General features: G+C 39.2%; 1 protein-coding gene across 1 annotated transcript in view; it reads right to left on the bottom strand.

Moving 5' to 3' along the window:
- The window catches only part of UNC80 (unc-80 homolog, NALCN channel complex subunit), a 173,455-nt gene that overhangs the window by 71,979 nt on the left and 78,188 nt on the right, over positions 1–23,288 (bottom strand). The window contains 5 exon segments of the mRNA XM_023763266.1: positions 1,629–1,829; positions 3,071–3,171; positions 11,201–11,366; positions 16,986–17,119; positions 20,313–20,448. Coding sequence (XP_023619034.1) covers positions 1,629–1,829; positions 3,071–3,171; positions 11,201–11,366; positions 16,986–17,119; positions 20,313–20,448 — 738 coding nt within the window.

Raw genomic sequence — 23,288 nt, 5'->3', positions numbered from 1 at the left:
TCTAGTTAAAAGACTTTGATATCCATATTTCTAAATGAAAGTCTAGATGAGTAGGTTATAGATGTGAATTGTGGGCAATCCCATCTTTCTGAGCCTCAACTTTTTCATCTATAAAATGGGGAGAACAATATCTCTTGCACAAGGTTTGTAAGAATCCAAAGCACTTTGTTAATTATATGTATCTGCCTTATATCCCCACATAGATGATTAAAAAAAAAACTAACTAAAAGATCCTATCCCAGAAGATGAGTTAGCACACTTAAATGAGATGCATGAGATACATATATTTTTCTTTAGGATTTTTGTATTATCAAAAATTTTTTCAATGAACCTGTGTTGCTTTCATAATAAAAAGCTGTAGTTTTTTAAAAAATCCCTTTGCAAGTGCTAAAACATTACAAATTGCTACACAACTCAACTGTGAAATTTTTGTTCTTGCTCATATTCTCTAGCTATTTGATTTGTATCTAATTGTCATTCCCCCAACCCACCAAACCTGGCTTGCAAAAGGTCCTCGCATCATACTTATTTATTTTTCATGTCTCCCAGAATGTCTGGCCTAATACTGCGCCAACAGCAGGTGCACAATGAATGCTTATTGAAATGAATAGGTATTATATAAAAACCTCTTTGCAAAACCATTTGGGAGAAGCAGCTGCCTGGGCAGCCAGCGGCACTCAGTCGGGCGTCTTGGCCATCATGCCTGCTCAGGGGCAGGTGGGCAACCCAAGGCTTTCCTGGCAGGAACAGGGCAGCCCGGCGGCTGACTTTATCTTCTGCCAGCTCAGCTGTCAGGAAAGTGCAGCTGAATGCTTAGAAAATGTAATCGTTCCTTGGAGGAGTTTCTAGGTCTGATTTGACCTAGATGACTGTGTTATCTATTTATCTGTGAATAGTTGGGCCATTTATTTCTTAATAGCACCTACTGGTATCAGTTTCCTATTGTTGCTTTAACAAATGACCACAACCTTCATGTCTTAAAACAACACAAATTGACTATCTTACAGTTCTGAAGGTCAGAGGTCTACGATGGAGTGACAGGGCTGCATCCCTTCTGGAGGCTTTCGGGAATCATTCATTGCCTTATCTTTTGCAGCCTCTGGCTGCCAGCAGTTTTTGGCTCAAAGCCCTGCCTCATTCTGGCCCCTACATCTGTTGTCACATCTCTTTCTCTGCCTCTCCTGCCTTCTTTTTTCTCATATAAGAACCCTTATCATGGATCATTCAGATTACTCTCCCCATTATAAGATTCTTTATTCTCATAGTCGAAATTTCTTTTGTCACATGAAGTAACATATTCACAGGTTCCAGGGATTAAAATGCAGACAACGTGGGGGTATTATTCTGCCTACCACAATAACCTACTCCTTACTACCACCCCACGTGTTCATATTTACTCATGGAAATAAGACAAAACCTTGGAAATGATTCCATGTTTGTTCATGGACATGAAGACCAATCCTTTGTCTTTCTTGCACTCATCTTCTACCTTTGCTCAGAATCAGGGAGACCTGTAGCCTGTGATAGAACTACAGTGATCCGAAGTTTTTATTTCCAGATGAAAGATTATTAGAACATCATTTTCCCTGAAACTGGCATATTATTGTACTGACTGATCATTCACTCACCTCTTTCTGCTTCTTGCCCCTGAGAGCCACGTTGCTGTTGTTGTTGCTCTCCCGGAGGGAGTCCACGGTGTCTCCATACAGCAGCTTGATGGCCCTGACCAGCCGGGCACAGGAGCGGCTGTGGTGCAGGTAGCAGTGTGGGTGGCAGTAGTCAACATGGGTGCAGATAAAGCTTTGCTGATTGCACAGCAAGATCATGACCTGAAACACAGACGTCACTGAGACTCAACCGGGCCACCGGAGTGCACACAAATTAGGAACATATATGTGGGGTGGGAGATGGAAACTGAGAACGTCAATGTTCCTTGATGGGTCCTGAAACCACAATGATTCAATAATTCCCATAAGAGAACAAAGAGGTATAAGCCTTTATGTACTCGGCTTTTTTTGCTACCTCCATTCACACCTGATAGAAAGATCTTTTGAAACAATAAGATTGTAATCTTTAAATACTTAAAATGATTATTTTGAAGAATATGATTTCCATATATTTTCAAATGAAGATTCTGACCTTGAAATACATCACAGTATTTTTTCAGCTCTTCTATTTCAGAAGGAGCCAGATAGAAGAGCATAAACTGACGAGAAGTTCTGCCCTAAGGGATTTGGCTGACCTTTGATAGCTGTGGATGGTCTTTAACTCCAGCCCCCCTTTATGGAACTTGAACACAGTTCTGCATCTTCCACCCTGACCTATGACCTTCAGCTGGGCCTTGAACTCCACTGTAGAGTTTTCTTTCCTCTCTCCACAAATTAACATTTTTCTTTGTCTTTTAGGCCATTCTAGCACCTTACTTGTGGCTTGATCTGGCTCAAATCCTCACATCTCCTAGACTTCCCAAGTTAGATTCCAGAAAAGAACTCAGTTGATTTAAAATAGTTATTTTAAGATAAGGAGTGAACTCTTCAGTGCCTTCCCCAAAGGCACTAGCATTCCTAGAGCCACAAGGTTAGTCACATATGCATAGAGTAATCCTCTGGATGCTTCCACCCTTCCTGAAACTAGAACCCACCCCAACCCCTAACCTGGGAGAGACTATGTGCCATACTGGATGGAGAGCAGACTCAAGACCAGCACCATGACCTTGCTCTCAGTATCTGTGATAACCTATATAAAACTGGTCATGATGCCTTGCCTGTGTCACTCAAGCTGTGTTGACCACCAATATAGCCAGCCATTCATGATTTTTCCCTGACCTAAGGTGGCCCAAAAGTCAGCCATAACAAAGAACCCTTGGTCTTAGTTAAACTTAAAAGGAATAGTACCCAGCAGAACACTTATGGTGAATACTGAGAGGTTCCACTGAAATATAAGCCTCTGGTTTTTCTTGAAGACTAAATTGTATTGATGGCTTTAGTATAATCTTTTGTCCTCCCATCATGGATCTTTCCAGGTGCCCAAAGAGATTGATCTCAGGGTTATTTCTGAGATTCCTACTCACGTGAAGCCACGACATGTTCCTGTGGTAATTCTCCTCTGTGCCGGCAGTACTCATTCCTTCTGGCTCGATGCTGGGCTCGCTTGCACTCCACGGGCTCCCTTCTTCAAAAGAAAAATACCAAGAGAGGTTATGTTGTTCGGTCTCCTTGGAGAGCACGTTGGTATGGTACAATTCTCCATGCTTTTGAATCCTAGGGCAGACTACCATGGCCCAGTGGGTTTCAGGGCATAGCCTCGATTTTAGTGGAGGAATATTAATAGGAGCTGTTCCCTTCACCATCAGCTGTACTGGCAATTACAAAGACATTTATGACCCCTGTTAAGGTGGCTTCCATGTTTAGACATGGGAACAGAGAAAAAACAGGGTCAAGTCCTTGAATTGCTGAGATGAGCAAGTTATTGGGTGAGTGTGCCCAAATGCATTCCAGACTGCCCAGACCTCGCAGGTAGAGTTAAGTAGGGACACCAACCAACCTGCAGTGGCCACACAGAATGCTACTGCCCCCTCCACTGCTGTGCCTATGGATGGCGCTACTGTCCCTAACACCACCTGGCTTTACTGGCAGAGCTATTTCAAAGATGGGCAGGTGCCTTGGAAAAATGAAGGGAATTTGAAAGCAAATGTGTCTAATTGTGGACTAAAAGGATTTCCTTCTGTGGGAACGTATGCAGGAGACACCTCTCAGGAATTCACTACTTAGTATACTAAATAATGAAGCTTTGACCTCAAATCTAAAAGCTTTCTTGGGTTTTCTCTATGACAAAACTATGCTTCTACCCTGGCTATTTTGACTCAACTGGTCAGGCTTAATTGACCAATTCAATTAATTGAACCCCCCCCCCGCCAAACTAACTGATGATATTGCTTCAGTTTCAAACCTGTACCAAAAGAAGTCATGGGGTTTCTTCTATTGTCTCCTTAAAACATAAGCTGACTCTTAACACATAAATTAGCTATTTTCAAAGGCAAGGGTCTGTGGGTGTAGAAACGTTTCCTATTTTAAACTCACTTCAAATAGATATATACTCAGCTGCTATTTCGCAGGCTGGTTGGTCATTTATCAATAGTTCTTGACTGATTTCTGAAACAATTTCACCTAGAAAGGAGATCTCTCTCTTTTGCTTCTCATATAGGGACTGAATGACAAAGAAAGTGTGCTTCAACTTTTACGTAATAGTTAAATTCCAGGCAGTTAGTGAGTCCTATCAGCATGCCTGCTTAACCTTCTTTCTATTAAGATGATAACCAGAGCCTATAGGAATAACACATTTTGGGATTCAGAGTCTCTTTGGATCCTACAGGGACAAGCTCCATCCCCAATGCTCTGATTGTATATAGACCTCACCTTCAGGTGTTTATCTTTAGAGCAGTGGTTCTCAACCTTCCTAATGCCGTGACCCTTTAATACAGTTCCTCATGTTGCGGTGACCCCCAATTTCATTGTTACAAATTGAACATAATTAAAGCATAGTGAATAATCACAAAAACAATATGTAATTATATATGTGTTTTCCGATAGTCTTAGGCGACCCCTGTGAAAGGGTCGTTCGACCCCCAAAGGGGTCGCGACCCACAGGTTGAGAACCACTGCTTTAGAGCATCCCTTTAGAGTAGGCATGGAGCAAATAGAATTATTCCCATTGTTTAGATGGAGAAAAATTCCTGAGACACTGACTTGCTGAAGGTCACCAACTGTCAGCTCTAGACAATCGCCCCTCTCTGATATTTTGGTTGCTTTTAATGGGAAATAGAGACTTTAAAACACAGAGGACCTTTAGCTAGCTGTCCCCAAGGAAATACCTATGTCTTGCTTTAAAGAAACATCTGGATTTCAAAAAACTGCCCTTGTCACTAAAGTGTCTTCTCTCCCAAATAGATACTCTACGTCCTCATTCCTCAAACTGTGGACCTTGACCCGCAACGTCATCTTTACGTCTCAGGCTCCCACCCCAGACTGAAACAGAATCTGTATCTTATCAAGACTCCCAGGTGACCCATGTGCCCACTAAGGGTTGGGCAGCCCTGCTCTAAGGGTAGTATGGTTTTCAGACTGAATGAATGGCTCTGCCCTCCACCTTTGGATGCGTAAGAAAATGGACTTTGGCTGTTTCAGGATTTGGGCCCTGTCTTCCTACCCCCCACGTCCCTGCACACCCCACTCCTCTCTGTTACCTAGGTCAGTGACAGTGTCCCTGCTCTGGGACAGCTGCAGCTCCTCAGCCTCAGACTCTGAGTCCTGCCGTGATAACTTGCTGCTCTTTAAGCTGCCGACCCGGCGAATGCTGGACAAGGAACCCCCCTTCTTCACTTGGAAACTGCGGGTTCCTTTAATCTGGAGCAGGCGGGAGCCTCCTATCCTGTTCTTCCTGCTGGGAACTGCATTGAAAGAATAAAATAGGGCTTTCCCCCCCTTAGGGTTCCCCAGCCAGTGTGAGGTCCAAGCTCTCCCCAGCTCGTCCCTGAACAGCCTCCTCCCTGGTGGCCTGGATGGGCATCGTGTCTGGACAAGGAGCTTCCCCCACACCCGCAGTCAGGCGGGTTTGCTGGGCAGGCGGGAGGCTGGGCCCACCAGGAAGGGCTGGTGCAGCTTCTTTCTTGGACACATAGCTCATCGGTGCTGGGAACAGCCTGCTCCCTTGCTGGCCCAGGGTTCACAAGCATGCGTGCGCCCTTGCTAGGACTGTTAGTACATTTACATCGCATTATGGCTTGACTCCACAGAACCACAAACCATTTGTTTTTGTTTTTCTTTTGAAATGGAACCTGCAGAGTCACGTGAGTTATGCAAACCCCTTCCTTTTGGAATACCTCATTAAGAAATAAAAACAAGAGACGCTTCGCTCTCCAACAGTCAGCAGTGGGTTCCGCTCGGCTCGTCAGCAGAGGCACTAAAGGATCTGTTTCACTGGGGTGCTTTGGGTGAACATGAGTGGAACATGGATCCATTCCCAAGGCACCTAGTGATTTCACAGCATCCTCCTCTCAGTCAGAAGGCTGGGTGAGATGTGAGTCCAAATGTTGCAACACCCTGAGCCAACCTTACAGTCTCTATCTACCAAGGAGAACATGCATTATTCATCTTTCCTGTTCTGGAAGAAACAGTCATCAGTGAGGAAAATAAAAGGGTAACAAAAAACATGTTAAATCTTTAAAACCTACTTTTTAAACCCAAAGCACCCTTACTTCTCATTGTCATAGACACACCTCTTTCCTTTCCTTTTGAAGATGTGGTGTGGGCACACACTGATTTTTGTAAGGGTGGAAGAGCGTTTGCAGAGCCTAAAGTCATTATCACGAGGGGGTCATTTTTGTAAGCTTTCCTTATTAAGACATGAACAAGATTTCAAATGAATTATTTATAGCATAGCTATGAATATTTTTTAAACTCCCTATAGGGAAGATTGCATTTTAGTCTCGCATTTCTCACTCACAGGAGAGTTAAGCTGTGACTGGGACAGAACTCACACAGCTCTGTAAGATGTTAACTAAATGTTTACTTTTAATGCCATGTAAAGGAGCCCAGAATAATTTCTGTTGTATAATGTGAAATGTTTAATCTTTGATTTACTCTTGTAATTGAGAAGGATGAAAATGATCACCACTCAGCTGGCAAAGACCTCATGGAGCTCAATGGACACATCTGGATAGAAGTTCACATCTGAAGAAAAATTCTTGCAGCACAGTTGAATAAGTTCCATAAGGACCAGAGACCATACTACTCTATTTTGATTATAGCACACAACTCATCCACTGTATTTTTTCAATATTTATTTTTAGGCTTAAGTGAGACTTTATGACCTACCTGAAATAAATTTGAAATAGAATATAATTATCATTTTTAGTGACCGTTAATACAATTTCATGTCAAAGTAGATTGGGAAGTAGAGAAAAAGATTAGAGTTTTTTTCTTAATTTGTATAGAGGTATACTTTAGCATTCTTGGCTGATTTCATAATGCAACCTGTTCTATCACCAAAGGTAATTGGAGACAACACTGAAAAATTGATGTTCAGAATTATGACATTGACTTTAAAAAGGAAAAAGAAAAGAACTCATGGACACGAACAATAGTGTGGTGACTGTGGGAGGGGTGTGGAGGTGTAAAAGGGTATGGGGGGATAAATGGTGATTGAAAAAAATAAAACAAAATAGAGAAAAAAGGAATATGGCATCAATTATTTATAGAGGACACAGCAATTAGAATTCGGATTTGGTATTGTTCATGAAAAACATTAGTTGAGCTTGCACAGCATTGAATTTTAGTCCTTATCTCCATGACAACAAGAACTACCATGAAAGTGACACAAATTTATCTAAATTAAATTAAACATCTCTTTATCCCTTTTTTTCTCATCTCACATTTTATCCATTAGCAAGTCCTGCTGGCTCCACAAATCAAAATTTTATAGGGCTTTGAAAGCCCCATCACCTATTCCCAAGGCTAATGTAACTAGCTAACTGCTCCCCTTTCCCCCCACTCCCACAGATAGACTCATCTTTTAAATACATAAATCATAAATGCACATATTATATTACTGTTCTGGTCAAAACCTGCCAACAACTCTCGGATACACAAAGTAGAATTAAATGTCTAAACACATCTACAGACCCCATTTAATTGCCCTCTGACCCCATCCCTCCTACCGCCCTTCCCATCTCATTCTTCTCCAACCATGTTGGCCTTTTTGCCCTTCCTCAAGTGCTCCAGGTTCATTCCTGCACAAGAGCCTTGTTCTCACTGCTGTCGCTGGAAAACTCCTCCCTTTGCATGACTGGCTCCTTCACACGATACATGTCTCTTCTCAACGTCACTTATGGGGTCCTTCTCTGAACAACAGTCCCCCCAACTCTAGGTCACTACCAATTCTCTGACCCTAATTTGTTTTTTTTATACAACTCATCTCTATTAAAAAGTATGTAGTGTTACTCCCTATTATGTTATTAACTTTTAGCTAATATAAACTAAAACATACGTGGGAAAATTTTCCTCTTCATGGCTGTTTTCTGAAAACGTGTAATAGTGCCTCGCATTCAGTAGGTGCTCAATAGATGATTGTCCACTGATCAGAAATGTCTTGTGCATTGGAATACCTATCTTGGTTTGTATGTGGAATCTGGGTAAAATGATTTGACAGACCCTGCTTGGAGATTTTAGGCAGAAATTTTTAGTTTAAAAATTATTTCACATTAATTTTCCTCGGTAGTGTCTGAATTGTCCCCAGGTTGTTTATTTCAAGAACTTATATTTTTTGCTTTAATATAAACAGATGGTATGAACATTTAAATAAAACTTTTATAATCTAAATTAACAGGGTCCTCATGGTTCCCATTTTCACATTGATTTAGCAGCTGAAATCTACTTATCAAAAGCATTAAGGAGCCCTAACCGGTTTGGCTCAGTGGATAGAGCATCAGCCTGTGGACTCAAAGGTCCCAGGTTAGATTCCGGTCAAGGGCATGTACCTTGGTTGTGGGCACATCCCCAGTTGGGAGTGTGCAGGAGGCAGCTGATCGATGTTTCTCTCTCATTGATGTTTCTAACTCTCTATCCCTCTCCCTTCCTCTCTGTAAAAAATCAATAAAATATATTTTTTTAAAAGGAAATTGCACAAAGGAAAAAAAAAAGGATTAAGGAATATTTAGGAATCTTAAGGAGATTGTTGCTAAGTGGTAAATGACATTTTATGGATATGTTTTCATTTTATTTATAGTTTCAGTCTTCTGCGCTTCACTTATTAAACAACTTTCATATATTAACATGGCTATTCTATGAAAAGAAAAAATACTAAGCATTTGTGTCTTTGAATATTAAGAGCAATTTATACAACAGTAATCATGAAAGTAAAGTGTCCTTAAAATTAACCTGATATTTTATTTTTTAAAATGGTGTAGAATTTACTCAGCTCAAGTTTGACTATGTCAGTATTAGAAATTTTTATTTCGGCGACTTTAATAATTAGCATAATAACTTTGAATGGACCAAAAAAATCCCCTTGGGCTATGCTTAGAAGATGGAAGCTTCTCTTCATACGTGGTTATCTGAAGCAGGAATATTTGAAAATATATTGACTTGGTACTTCTTCACGTGCAGAAATTGCTAAGATTTGGCTAAAATAATATCTGGTTCACCATAAGTTCATTATGATATAACAATTACTTGCATTTTGAAAATGCCATGACTACAATCTTGAAATATTAGAAAATAATTCTGTGTATGTCCATTCCATGAAAGGTTTTAAAGTCTTTGAAGATTTGACGTTTTCTCTATTTAGGGCTATTCCTTTCAAGATTGTTCATTCCTTAAATCATCAAACATTCATGGAGTCATTGTCTACTGGACACTAGAAAGTACTAAGTCCATAAAATAATCTTTGACTCTTTTTACAAATGTGCTGATGGTCTTTTAATTGAAATTCACTAGGAGAACATTGATGTGCAGTGGAATTTAAGGAACAACAATCAGATAGAGAAGTTAAACGTTTAAAGGCGTCTCTAGAGAGCAACGTAAAACTTTGCAATCTTTACTTTAGCTCATGATATTTAAAAAAAAGACAATTATTTACTGTGTGTCTATTATGTGCCGAGTTCTGAGTTTATGTTTTATTTGCGTAGTCTCATTTAAAGCTTTCAACATCACAATAGGGTAGGTGTTATTAACCCAATTTTACAGAGAAGAAAAATGGTACTTAGGGGGTAAGTAACTTGGACAAGGTCACACAGCTAGTGACTATATTTTAGCAATTTAAGGTGCACATTTTTTCACACTTTAACATACCTGAAATGGACATTTGTCTTACAGTTGGCAAAAACTTAGCATCCCTGGTGCTATGGGGCAGTTGTGACACATTTGTTATTGCCTGTACCCATGTGAACATCTAAAGCAGTGGTTCTCAACCTGTGGGTTGCGACCCCTTTGGCGGTCGAATGACCCTTTCACAGGGGTCGCCTAAGACCATCCTGCATATCAGATATTTACATTACGATTCATAACAGTAGCAACATTACAGTTATGAAGTAGCAATGAAAATAATTTTATGGTTGGGTCACAACATGAGGAACTGTATTTAAAGGGCCAGAAGGTTGAGAACCACTGATCTAAAGCATCAGCAACAAACTTTACAGAATGGGTATCAGTGTCTTTTAACTCCAAGAAGCAAAATGGTAGCTGGGTGGACGAATGCGTGAGATGTCCATCAGATGTGTTTGGCAATATTCCAGAAGCAGGAATTAAAGGTAGGCTAACTTCATACAACTGAATATTTCCTTAAGTACCTAGCACCAATAGCTTTACTCCTTTTAGAGATTAATTTGAAAATGATGTATTCTTAACATTCTCATGACTCACAGGACATCATCCTTTAAAAAAAAAATACATGGACATTGACAATTCAGAGTTGAAAAGTGATTAAGAAATTTGAACTCTGAATTGAGGATAGTTTAGAAACCCTTTAACTAGCTTAAAGGTTTACCTTTTTTTGGCTGCACAAGAATGATATATACTGAAAATAAAATTTTTCATCTAATTAAGTCTGAAATTCTATTTCGAATAGAATGAAACACAACCTAACCGGTTTGGCTCAGTGGATAGAGCGTCTGCCTGCGGACTCAAGGGTCCCAGGTTTGATTCCGGTCAAGGGCATGTACCTTGGTTGCAGGCACATCCCCAGTGGGGGGGTGTGCAGGAGGTGGCTGATCGATGTTTCTCTCTTATTGATGTTTCTAACTCTCTATCCCTCTCTCTTCCTCTCTGTAAAAAATCAATAAAATATATTTTTAAAAAAATTATAAAAAAAGAATGAAACACAAACTAAGCAATAAGAAAGTATTGTGTAAGAGCTGAATGGGAATATTTTTCCTTTCTATTGGTATGTAATGTTTCATCGTGTGAATGATGGCATCTTGGATTCAATGAAATATGGAGAGCTGCTGAGCTGGAATTAGAACCTGAGCCTCTCTGACTGAAGAGTCCAACTCCCAACCAGAATGGTTTCCTACCTCATTGGATGACACAGTACTGTACGGAGCCAACAGTCTTGGCCGTCTTTGGGTAAACAATTCTGTAGGTTAGACCACAGACCAAATATTCTACAAGAAACCCTGAAACATGAAACAATCCTTGCTTTTCCATACCTTTCTTCTCCTCACCACCTGCGTCGGATTTGAGGGTGTGGCTACTACTGTGGAGGGAATCCTTTGAGTCTTCATTTTCATCCAGGACCCCGGCAAAGCTGATCTTCCTTTCATATCTGTGTCGGTCCAACTCAGGATCCAAACGAAGCCTGCAGCTCTCCAGGTCCTGAAATGTCAGCGAGGAGCACATGAATGCTGGCAACTCCCAGCACTGCAGTGGTCTCCTGGCAAACCTCCCTCGGTTTTGAATTGCATAGAATTGCATTTAAACAGCCCCATTTACCTTTACCTAATGCAAATTGTAGACTGTAGCCATAATAATATTCATTGAGTTTAAAAAACAAAAACAAAAGACTTCCCTAACTCAGTTTTTCACTTTTTCTCACATGCCTCACCTTCCAAAGCACAGACCTCATTCCAAATTTAGAACAAACTTACCTTCTAATTCTTTGTGCATGGTTTTAACTGAAATTGGTATTTACCTGTTTATTAAATAATTATGCATTGAGTATAAATGTGTTAGTACTGGGTGATAAAAAGAAGTGGTTCTTGTCCTAAAGAAAGTCAGAATCCCAAGGTAGAGAGTGAGGAGGCAAACAAGTGATAAGTTCCAAGGCTGAGAGACAGAGTAGGAGCTTAGAAATCATGCTTGGAGGTCGTGCTTAGCAGAACAATGACCTTCCAGAGATGTTCATGCCTTAGTCCAGTGGTTCTCAACCTTCCTAATGCCGTGACCCTTTCATACAGTTCCTCATGTTGTGGTGACCCCCAATTTCATTGTTACAAATTGAACATAATTAAAGCATAGTGATTAATCACAAAACAATATGTAATTATATATGTGTTTTCCGATGGTCTTAGGCGACCCCTGTGAAAGGGTTGTTCTATCCCCAAAGGGGTCGCGACCCATAGGTTGAGAACCGCTGCCCTAGTCCCTGGAACCTGGTGAACATGTCACTTTACATTGCAACAGGGACTCTGCACATGTGATTAAGATGGAAGATTATCCTGGAAGAGGAAGGCTTAACCTGATCGCACAAATCTTTAAAAGTGGGGAGCTTTTCCAGGCTGTGGTCAGAGGAAGATTTAACTGTGGAAGAAGGGTGACAGAGATGTTAAATTGCTGGCTTTGAAGATGGGGAAGAGGCAATGAGCTAAGAATGTGTGGCCTCTGAAAGATGGAATGAGATCAAGGAAACAGACTCTTCCCTGGAGCCCCAGAAAGGCAGGCGTGTGGCCTTGCTAACACCTTGATTTTCATCTGGTTAGACCTGTGTAAAACTTCTGATCTCCAGAACTATAAGATTATATATTCAGCTATTTTAAACAACTGAAATTGTGGTAGTTTGTTATAGCAGAAATAAAAAACAAATACAGAGGTAATGCTGGAGTTAAGTTTGAGGATTAAGTAAAGTTAGCTCAGCAAATAAGGAACCCCTTATACTGAGCTGTGCCTCGAAGGGAGAGAGAAATTCTGCCAGTGTATGATCCTGTTTTGTGCTTCTGGCCCTCACACATGAGATTTCTTAAACCTGAATTTCCTTTACCCACTTATTTCCTTAGCTAACTTTACTTAATCCTCAAACTTAACTCCATTGGGAAATATTTTAATAGATCAACAATTTTACACACAGAATTCCTTTAAAAATATTTGTTTATTGTTCTCAGGTTTGGAAGTCAATATTTAGAGAACATTTTGATTATTATGCTCTTTATATTATAAATCTTGTAAAAATGCTGCTTTTTTCTCTTTTAAAGACATTTATTTGCATGGTTAATAAAAAGTGACTAAAATGCTACCAAGAAGAGTTACTTTATGGAAAAAAAAGCACATTAAGTTGCATCTAGGGATTTATCTAGAAAAAAAATTAAGTTGGCAAAAATATATTTTTAGCATATTTTAATACCTTTTGATACCGTTTTTCCTTTTCCTTGAACTTTATTACCCACCAATGCCGTAAGGGCCTACTGGGACTTCCTGACCCTATCTAAGAAATAAGTGTGGTTAAACAAATTAACTTTTATTTTCATTATTGTATTTAAGGTTCTTTTGCTTTCTCTCCCACATTTTGGATATAACTAAGACTTTGTCAAATAAATATTTCACAGTGAAATCTGTTTTAGGGTATTTCTATTAGACATTCTTTTCTTCTTGGTAGAAAGTTTATGTTCCTGATCTCCCATCCCCAAGCTTCAGAGTATTGAATATTTTTGGCTTTTAATGTTATTATTTTACTGTGTTATTCTTTTATTATTCTTTGTTATGGTAGCTATTTATTTTTACTGCTATTAAAAATGTTACTAAACTAATAAAACATTCCGAAGATCTACAAATACCCTTGCAGCAAATGTTTTGTTAAAACTTTAGAATATTTCACTTTGGTGGTATTTATGCTTAGCCTGATAGATTCACTATTAATATAATTTCTTAAAAAATAATTTCAAGCATTTTCAGCATCTGTGTTGGTAAGATAGTTTTATGATACTCATTGCTTTTTCTATGGTAGGTTAGAACGTGACTTGAGGTGGTTTTTGTTTTTGTTTTTACCATCAACTATATTTAAATCAATTATGAATGAAAAAAAGCTTCTTTCTCGTTTATCTTATCAAGGTCATATCCTCCCAAAATACATAAACATACACTTGACTGTGAAAATCCCAATATAATGAATAAAAGATCTCTGAGACCTTGCTAAAGGCAATATAGCAGTGAAAACTTTCCTCTCATTGCCTGAATGACTGCAGGCTCTGTTTTAAATTAATTTCTTGGCATTTCCTACTGGCCTGTCAGTTATACAGTAATTTTTAAAAGATGTGACTGATTGAAAAATAAATTTGCTGTAATAATAAGGGTCATTAAATGATAGCTTTATAGAAACTGGAAGGAAAACAAAAACAATGGAATCAAACTTTAAGGTTCTCTTTTTAAATCCCAACAGGTCAAAATGGTGGCCAATAAAAATCTGAAAACTTAAAAATAGATACACTGCTGCCCTAGCCAGTTTGGCTCAGTGGATAGAGTTTCGGCCTGTGGACCGAAGAGTCTTGGGTTCAATTTTGGTCAAGGGCACGTACCTCGGTTGCATGCTCCTCCCCAGCCCAGGCCTATGCAGGAGGCAATCAATGAATGTGTTTCTTTAACATCAATGTTTCTCTCTGTCTTTCCCTCTCTCTTACACTTTCTCTAAAATCAATGGGAAAATATCCTCAGGTGAGGATTAAAAAAAAAATAGATAGACTACTGTGCTTTCATGAAGACCAGTATAATCAGAATGTTGATAACACTGACAGATTCTTACAGACCAGATATTTTATCATACTGGATTTTGAACTACACATATGTGTTAAATAGTGGTCTTGATTCGATTTTATAGAGTAGTTTCAATATAATAGTAAAGTTAATTCAGAAAATTAGAGGCCCAGGTTAATATAAAATTAAGTAAGAGCAGTAGAAAAACTGTTTTTTTCAATATCCAAATCATGTAGTTTCACATTCCAAATGTGGGTATGTTTCTCTTACAAACATACATTTTGCCCAGACATGTTTCCAACTTGAAAATACCCATTTTATGTTTTAGTGTGAGGAAACAGGCTTTGCAGACATGGAAGACCAGAGAGAGAGGCACTTCTCAGGAATCCCAGAGCAGAAATTCTTTTGGTCCCACCAGGATTAGGGTATGGCCTTGCTCATGCTACATTCGGTTGAAATATTGAGAGAGCTGGTAGATTATAAAATTTGCTTAAATGAAAGCACATAGACCAGCGGTTTTCAACCTGTGGGTCTCGACCCCTTTGGGGGTCGAACAACCCTTTCACAGGGGTCGCCTAAGACCATCGGAAAACACATATATAATTACAGATTGTTTTTGTGATTAATCACTATGCTTTAATTATGTTCAATTTGTAACAATGAAATTGGGGGTCACCACAACATGAGGAACTGTGTTAAAGCATCGCGGCATTAGGAAGGTTGAGAACCACTGACATAGACTGTTAGTGCAACACTTTTTCTAATAGAGTAGTGTGAGCCTGGTGTAAAGGGAAGAAAAGAACTTTTCTAGTTCCTCAGCTCTGGCTGGATGACGCCTACATTGAAAGAACCACTGGAGACTCAGTGCCTATTAGAGAACTAAGGGCCCAAAACGATCGGCTCTGAGGTGTGTCCTTGTCCCATACGCTCTCTCAAGACTCTAGCTCTTACACAGTGTTTTTATTTTTTTTTAAAAAAAACAGGCCCTGATGGTACAAGAGTGTGTGTGTGCCTGTGTGTTTTAGTATGTGTTTTTATACGTGTGTCTCTGTGTGTGTGTATGTGTGTGCATGTGTGTGTGTACATGTCTTTTTCTGACCATCCATAAGAAATGCTGCAGGAATAAAATATATGTTTGGGGATGTTAAGATGCTAAATGCTAGAATAAGTCTTTTTAAAAAAATATATTTTTATTGATTTCAGAGAGGAAGGGAGAGGGAGAGAGAGAGATAGAAACATCAATGATGAGAGAATCATTGTTCAGCTGCCTTCTGCATGCCCCAAACTGGGAATCAAGCCCACAACCCAGGCATGTGCCCTGACCAAATATTGATCCATGACATCCCAGTTCATAGGTGGACATTCAACTACTGAGCCACACTGGCCGGTGAAGAAGTCTTTTGCCTATAATTTAAATAAGAAAACTCACCGGAAGCACACTTCTATATGGATTTATGAGCAGTAGGTATTAACAAATCTGTTAGGGATTTCTAAAAAATCCTGGCCAGAAAACTCCTCACAGCTTGTGGTGTAAAGGAACCTACACATTCTTAGACATTGTGGCATTACCGACAGTAATCAAACAGTTTTCCCAGTGGTGCTATCTTTTGGGATTTCAAGGTCAACTTGAGAGTTATTTTTTAATAGAGCAAATTTTATTTTTATATATGAAAATCTACAATGAGATACCACCTCACACCTGTTAGAGTAGCCATTATTAACAAGACAAGCAATAACAAGTGTTAGAGAGGTTGTGGAAAAAGAGAACCCTCATTCACTGCTGGTGGGAATGTAGACTGGTACAACCACTATGGAAAGCAGTCTGGAGCTTCCTCAAAAAATTAAGAATAGAGCTACCATATGACCCAGCAATCCCTCTCCTCAGAATATACCCGGAAAACTTGAAAGCATGTATTTGCAAAGATATATGCACCCCTTTGTTCATTGCAGCATTACTCATGGTGGTCAAGACATGGAAGCAACCAAAGTGTCCTACGATAGAGGGCTGGATAAGAAGATGTGGTACATATACACAATAGAATACTACTCAGCCATAAGAAAGGAGGAAGTAGCGCCATTTGCAACAACATGAATGGACCTTGAGAACATAATGCTAAGTGAAATAAGTCAGTTAGAAAAAGCTAAGAACCATATGATTTCATTCATATGTGGGAATCAAAACTGAAACTTGTGAACACAAACAGCAGTGTGGTGGTTGCCAGAAGGAAGGGGGTGGGGGGGAGGAGGGGGTCTTCATATATGGTTACATGAGAAGATTTGACTTTGGGTAGTGGGCACATGGTATAATATACAGATCTTGTAACATAGAAACTCACACCTGAAACCTGTATGTTCATGTTGACCAATGTCACCCCAATAAATTTAATTTAAAAACAAAGAAAATTTTGAATTATATCATAATTATATCATACATTTGGCCATTGGGCATTTGAAGAAAATGTGCATACTCAGAACCTGGTTACATGTCTTACTCTCTCCAAGTAGCCTGGTTGTTAACATGCATGCTTTTCTTACCACCAGAGGCTCAGTGCGTGGTCTGGGCAGGCAAGAAAAGGTCTCTCGCAGGAAGGTGGTAATCTCCAGCAGCAGCTGGCATGCTGCCATCTTCAAAGCAAAGGGGCAGCCGCATTTAGAGGGGTTCACAGTACCTGTGGAATGAGAGTTCTTTCATGAGTCAACAAACTAAAATACAGAGAGGCGTGGTTTAATGGAAACAGCTACACATGTGTAAAATCAAATTGCATATGAGAACGTTACCTAAACATGTCCAAAATGAAAGTGCATATGAGAATGTTACCTATACAGGTTCAATTTACCTATTCCCTTTACCACAATCTGTACATTAACAGACATCTCTCTTTTTCCAGCTTGTAATTCTATAACAAGTGCCCAGTATTAAAATAGCAATCAAGAACTAACTTATTCTCCTTACTGCCTCGTAGAGTAACAAAATGCAGCCTTTTGATGAAAACAGAAATGGGAAAGCAGTTTTGAAAGATTTTCATATCGCTATTCAATCAGATTTAGACTATCTACATGGCGGTGGAGTCGATTTGAAACTATAAAGGTCCTGCTGATTCATTTTATCAGAGACATCTCTCTTGATATTCTGAGGACAGTGAAGTTGTTTCAGTTCAGGGCCAGATATGTTTCTGTAGACATACTTGATCACCTCTCTCATCCAATTGATGCAAGTTAGCCTGTCATATTAAAGTATAGCTACACTAGAAGTATGCAAATGTCCTCCTTTGCTCCAAAGCATACTGATCTTTAAATGAGCAAAACATTGCATCCACCATAGTTCAAGTAATGGATTTTTCTCTAAAGGCAGATAATGTCCAAATTGGTACCATAGAGACTTTTTAAATTCTCAGGATTTAAAACTCTCAGATACATATCATCACAAATCAAGCAGAAATACACTGATTACTTAAAAAGAAGACCAAAGCCATGCGGAGTTCTGTCTCTCATAAAAGGAAGCAGTTACCACCCAGCCAGTGTGGCTCAGTGGTTGAGCATCAACCTATGAACCAGGAGGTCACGGTTCAATTCCCGATCAGGGCACATTCTCTGATTATCTATTTTGAATGAATTAAATCATTGAGCAAGCAATATCACTGCATAGCAACATTGCTAAAAATACCTCTAAAATATTTCCCATGTAGTAGGCTTTTTTAATTGAATATAATATATACTTCATGGTATATACTGACAGTAGGAGGAAATTATGGCCTTTCTGAAGATATCCGGCTATTGTTTCCTTATGAAAACCAGTAGTTTCTCTCCAAAGGTAGCATGTGGCTGGGGAACATTGCCTCTTTTAATTTTTAAATTTTATTTATTTATTTTAAGTAAAGCACCTTTCTTTTAAAAAAATATTTTTATTGATTTGAGAGAGGAAGGGAGAGGAAGAGAGAGACAGAAACATCAATGATGAGAAAGAACCACCGATTGGCCGCCTCCTTAACACCCCACACCGGGGATTGAGCCCACAAACCAGGCATGTGTCCCGACCTAGAATTAGACTGTTACATCCCAGTTCATGTCGATGCTCAACCACTGAGCCATGCTGGCCGGGCACAATGCCTCTTTTTAAAAATGTAAGGGACAAACTCCTTTAGAATTTCCAAACTGATATGTGTATGCACCATGATTATCTTTTAAATGCAGGATGAGCTATGTATTGACTTGAATGTTGAATGAAACCAGACATTCCAATCTATGTTTGATGGAGGCTACATGACTCTAGAAATTACCTGGATGTGCAATGGTTTTTTAAAAATAATTAAAGACTAGATATTTAGTATAAACTTATGGATCTGTCCTTTTACTTCTGAGTTTTCATCTAGATTCTTCTTGTCTGTCCTATACACAATGAGCTTGGTCTTAGTCCAAGGCCTCACATAACTATCATCTCAAATGTTCTGTTACAATGAACAAGGACTGAGTAATGCATAAGCTCACAGAAAAGCTAATATACCAGGTATAACATACTGGTAAATGGTACTTAGGTGGTCTCATGAAGATTCAAGGTCATTTTGGTCTATGAGGACATGTCCACCTGATGTTGCCTTGGCTCTTCTCTGTTCTGAATGACCCCTGAGAGACCCAGGGCAGTTTAGGGACGTCTTCTGGCAGGCCTTCAATGGTTCTGTGATCACTGAATACTCCTAAAGGCCTTCTACAAATCAGACCCAGTTCCATGAGTCATTCTGGGAGAGGCTAGACTACTATGAACTTAATGAAATCATTGGGGCAACTATCACCATTAGACTGAAAGACTGATGTCAGAATTTGTTTTGTCAACAACTAAGTCAAGAAATTTTCTCTCATTTGATAAGGGCTGAGAAAGAGCAAAATGTCTTAAAAATTATTTTTAAAAATCTTTGATATAAAAGTGAAAAAGAAGACAATATGTTTATTATTCAGTTCTGTCTAATGTTACAGTCTAGCCATGACATATAGTCTTTATATTCCATGACTACAAGGATGTAGTATGTTTGGCATCACCTAACGAGGGACAACCCTTAAGACATAATCAGGGAGTTTGAGTTTCAAACCACTAGGGAGAGTCAAGAGGAAGAGGCCTCATTGTCTTCAAATAATGATACTGATTCCATGATCATATTGGAATTTTATGATCGATAAAAGGCAGTGGTGCACATACATATAAGCTCATATGGCATAGAACACATATATGCACAAAATGGTTCTGGAGAGAGATGTACAGAAATCTTTGCCTCTATTTTTCTATGATAGAACTCAATTATAATTTTAATACATCACTACAGTGTAGAAGATATTCATAGTTCTAACAATGTGAATCTTTCAATAATTCAATTTAATGTCAAATGCTGCATTATACTCTGATCAAAAATTACAATATGTTAGTGATCTGGAAAGTATGTCATGTTCAATTTTGTTTGGTATAACTTTTATTTTATTTTTTAATCTCCAAAAGCAATAATAAAATACAAAATCTGACCAAACTCCCCTTGGGACAGTAATATTCCACAGCTTGATTTTCTCAGAGAAGCCTAATACGAATCTTTGTGTAATAATATGAGTCAGAGACTACAAAGTGATGGAAGTTCCAGATGGCCTGCAACTCTTTGCCCCTGTCTATAGTCTCTTCTAGTCTCTTCTTTCTGGTTCTTGCCCTCTCCTCTGTGTGGCTTTATGCACATGCTTTACATCCATACACAGGGAATAGGGGGAAAGGCGCAGTGGGGAGACATGGGAAGGTGGTAAGAATATGGAAGAGGAAAGAGAAATATTAAGTGCTCCTAAAGCAGAGGTTCTTACAAGCAGGGGTTCTTGTAGTAAAGGGAGTCTCCTTACTGTCATCTAAAAAGTCTTCCTCCTCATCCTCCTTTCTCAGTCTCCTCTTGGTCTCCTCATCATAAATAAGACCCAGCAGGTTGGCTGGGCTCTCACTTTCCCCATGGCACAGCTCATTCAATCGGATGCCAATTGCCTACCATGGAGGGGGAAAAAGAAACAGCACAAAGTATATTAGACTGTGAAGTAGGCTCTCACATACAGAGGACATAAACAACAAAGGAGTGGGAAGTTCTTCCAGCATAAGCCTCCTCTGTTTGCCATAGTGTTGCTACCACCAGGTTTTCTAATGTGGAAACCCAAAGTTGGAAGGCACTTCTGCTATCTCCACGGTCATTCAGACTAAATACTTGTAGGAACTAGGATGATACTTTGGTATACGCATAGAATTTTTTTCCCCATTTACTCAGTGAAAATATTTTCATTTACCTAAGGGTCATTTATTTTATAGGTCTCATATACGGGTGTATTGCAGTCTTTCATGGAAGATTTTGTTGCAGTAAAAATAAGAAGTCACCCTTCCTCAGAGTACTCCTGATCAGGCTATTTTATGAGAATGTCATTGTCATGCTAATGAGTTTGGAGGTTGGCAAGAATTCTGGTACTGCAATTTTATTTTTATCTGCCATTATGTATGCACTGATTATCTTTTTTATAGAATTTGTTCCCTCCTCCATGATACTCTGAATTAATACCCAACATCACTATTGGAAATATAACTTTTAATAACTCAGCACATGGGCAATATTGTGTTTTTTTAAATAAGGTATTAATGGAACTAATAATTAAGGAATTTTCCCTAAGAAGAGAAAAAATAAACTACCTCTATCTAATTTATGTTATATTCCAATTATATACCGTATGCAACAGTGGAAGGAACACAAGCCCAGGAAGAAAAGTTAGGGAAATAGCTAAAATGAGCTTGGAGTTTGACAGGTGGATTACTCTGTGTACTAGTAAGACTAAAATTCCAGCTAAATCTTTCCTTTCTTCTTGTAACATTCTTTTCAAATAATTAGAAAAGTTACTAAATTCTGGACATACAAGAAATTACACTCACTAGTGGAAACTGGCATACAAAGGTATGTCCGGAATTCTAAATAAAAATTCAAGCTGTTTGAGTGTCTTGACTATTGGGAAACAAAAAGGTCTCCTCAAACTCTAGAATTAAGAGAGGAATAAGAAAAACCACATGGAAAGAAAGCAAGCCGTGTAAACAGATATCACAGGATCCTAAAATTTTAGCCACTAGCCTGGGATGTTTTAAGCAAAGAAAACAATAAAAACAAAAAACCCCACCGCAACAAAAATCTTTGTCCTGATGTTACTACTTTGGAGATCCCTCCAAAGGTGGGTGCATGCAACGTGAGTCTAGAATGGAGCCAACAAGCTGAATAGTGAGGTCCAAAGGGGAAAGATTCCATATCAATCCTCCCAGGATATGAAAATAAATGGTGTAAGTTAAACCCACAGCTCCCAAAAGTGAAAGGGTTGCTAAAAAATGAACTTCTCTGGGGTAATACTAAATGCCTTCATACAGAAGGATCGATGTTTGGGAATTGGAAGGTTAGACAGGTTGAAAGATTTGCTCAGGGTTACTTAGCAAGCTGTGAACTGGGATTCAAACACAAGACAGGGTGTTTGATTCAATGTCTTTTGCTCTTTCCCTCACCGAGCTCACAGTCTATTGGCAAGCATGTCAAACTCACGGCCAGTGGTATAACAGTGTGAGCAGTTATTTATAATTATGAAGGGAAATTAAGTCTCCTGTCAGATCCAGAATTACTGACATTCACCTTGGGTCAGTTTTGAAAGGAATCACTGCGAACAAGCTTTCCCCAGAAGTAGGAAAGATAGTAGCAGAGAAGAGATGCCATGTGTCAGGAAGAAAACATTACTTTTATCATTGCTCTTGTTCTTTTTCTTATGCTATACTTTTCTAAATAAACCTATGTTGCTATGAAAATTGAAGCTTTTGTTTTTTTTCAGCCCACATAAACTTAAACTTTGTTTATTTGGCCTGTGTTAGCCTTTGAGTTTGACATGCTTGGTCTATTGGGGAGGTAATAATATACCGAAATAGCACATTAAGTAGTGAAAGACTTCATTAGTTCAGAAGATGGAGAGCTTGGATTCAGTTTGGAGAATCATGGAAAGTCTCATTGAAACATATTTTTGAAGAATTGGTGTTTTGGGGGATGGGGAAGGGAAAGAGTGGATAGTCCAGATAGAGAGTTCCAAAAGATCCATATTCAGGGAACTAAACTGATGTGTTCAGAGACTGAAAAGTAAGCCACCTGGATGAAGCACAGTTTTTTATTTTATTTTATTTTATTTTATTGATTTTTTTACAGAGAGGAGGGGAGAGGGGAGAGTTAGAAACATCGATGAGAGAGAAACATCGATAAGCTGCCTCCTGCACACTCCCCACTGGGGATGTGCCCGCAACCAAGGTGCATGCCCTTGACCAGAATCGAACCTGGGACCCTTCAGTCCGCAGGCCAATTCTCTATCCACTGAGCCAAACTGGTTAGGGCGAAGCACAGTTTTATAAGAGGAAATAATGTGCAGGAAGGCTGGAAAGGTAAGCTGGGCCCAGATCCTGCAGTTCTTGAAGCTGAACTTCATTTTACATTCTGAAGGATGATGAAAGGTAGTTTCTGAGTGGGGGAGAAACCTTAACAGTCATTCGAGGGATACTGCCCTACTTGCCTAGAAATTCAAAGACAAACCATGTAGCCTGCTTTCAAAAATTAATGTAACAGCCCAGCTGGCATGGCTCAGTGGTTGAGTGTTGATCTATGGACCAGGAGGTCATGGTTCGATTCCTAGTCAGGGCACACGCCTGAGTTATGGGCTCGATCCCCAGTGTGGGGTGTACAGAAGGCAGCCAATCGTTGATTCTCTATCATCATTGATGTTTCTATCTCTCTCTCCCTCCCCTTCTTCTCTGAAATAAATAGAAATTTAAAAAAA

Source organism: Myotis lucifugus, unplaced genomic scaffold (genome assembly GCF_000147115.1).
Source record: "Myotis lucifugus unplaced genomic scaffold, Myoluc2.0 scaffold_3, whole genome shotgun sequence".
Taxonomy (NCBI): Eukaryota; Metazoa; Chordata; class Mammalia; order Chiroptera; family Vespertilionidae; genus Myotis; species Myotis lucifugus.
The sequence above is the reverse complement of the archived record's forward strand: the minus strand, read 5'-3'. Positions and strand labels throughout refer to the sequence as shown.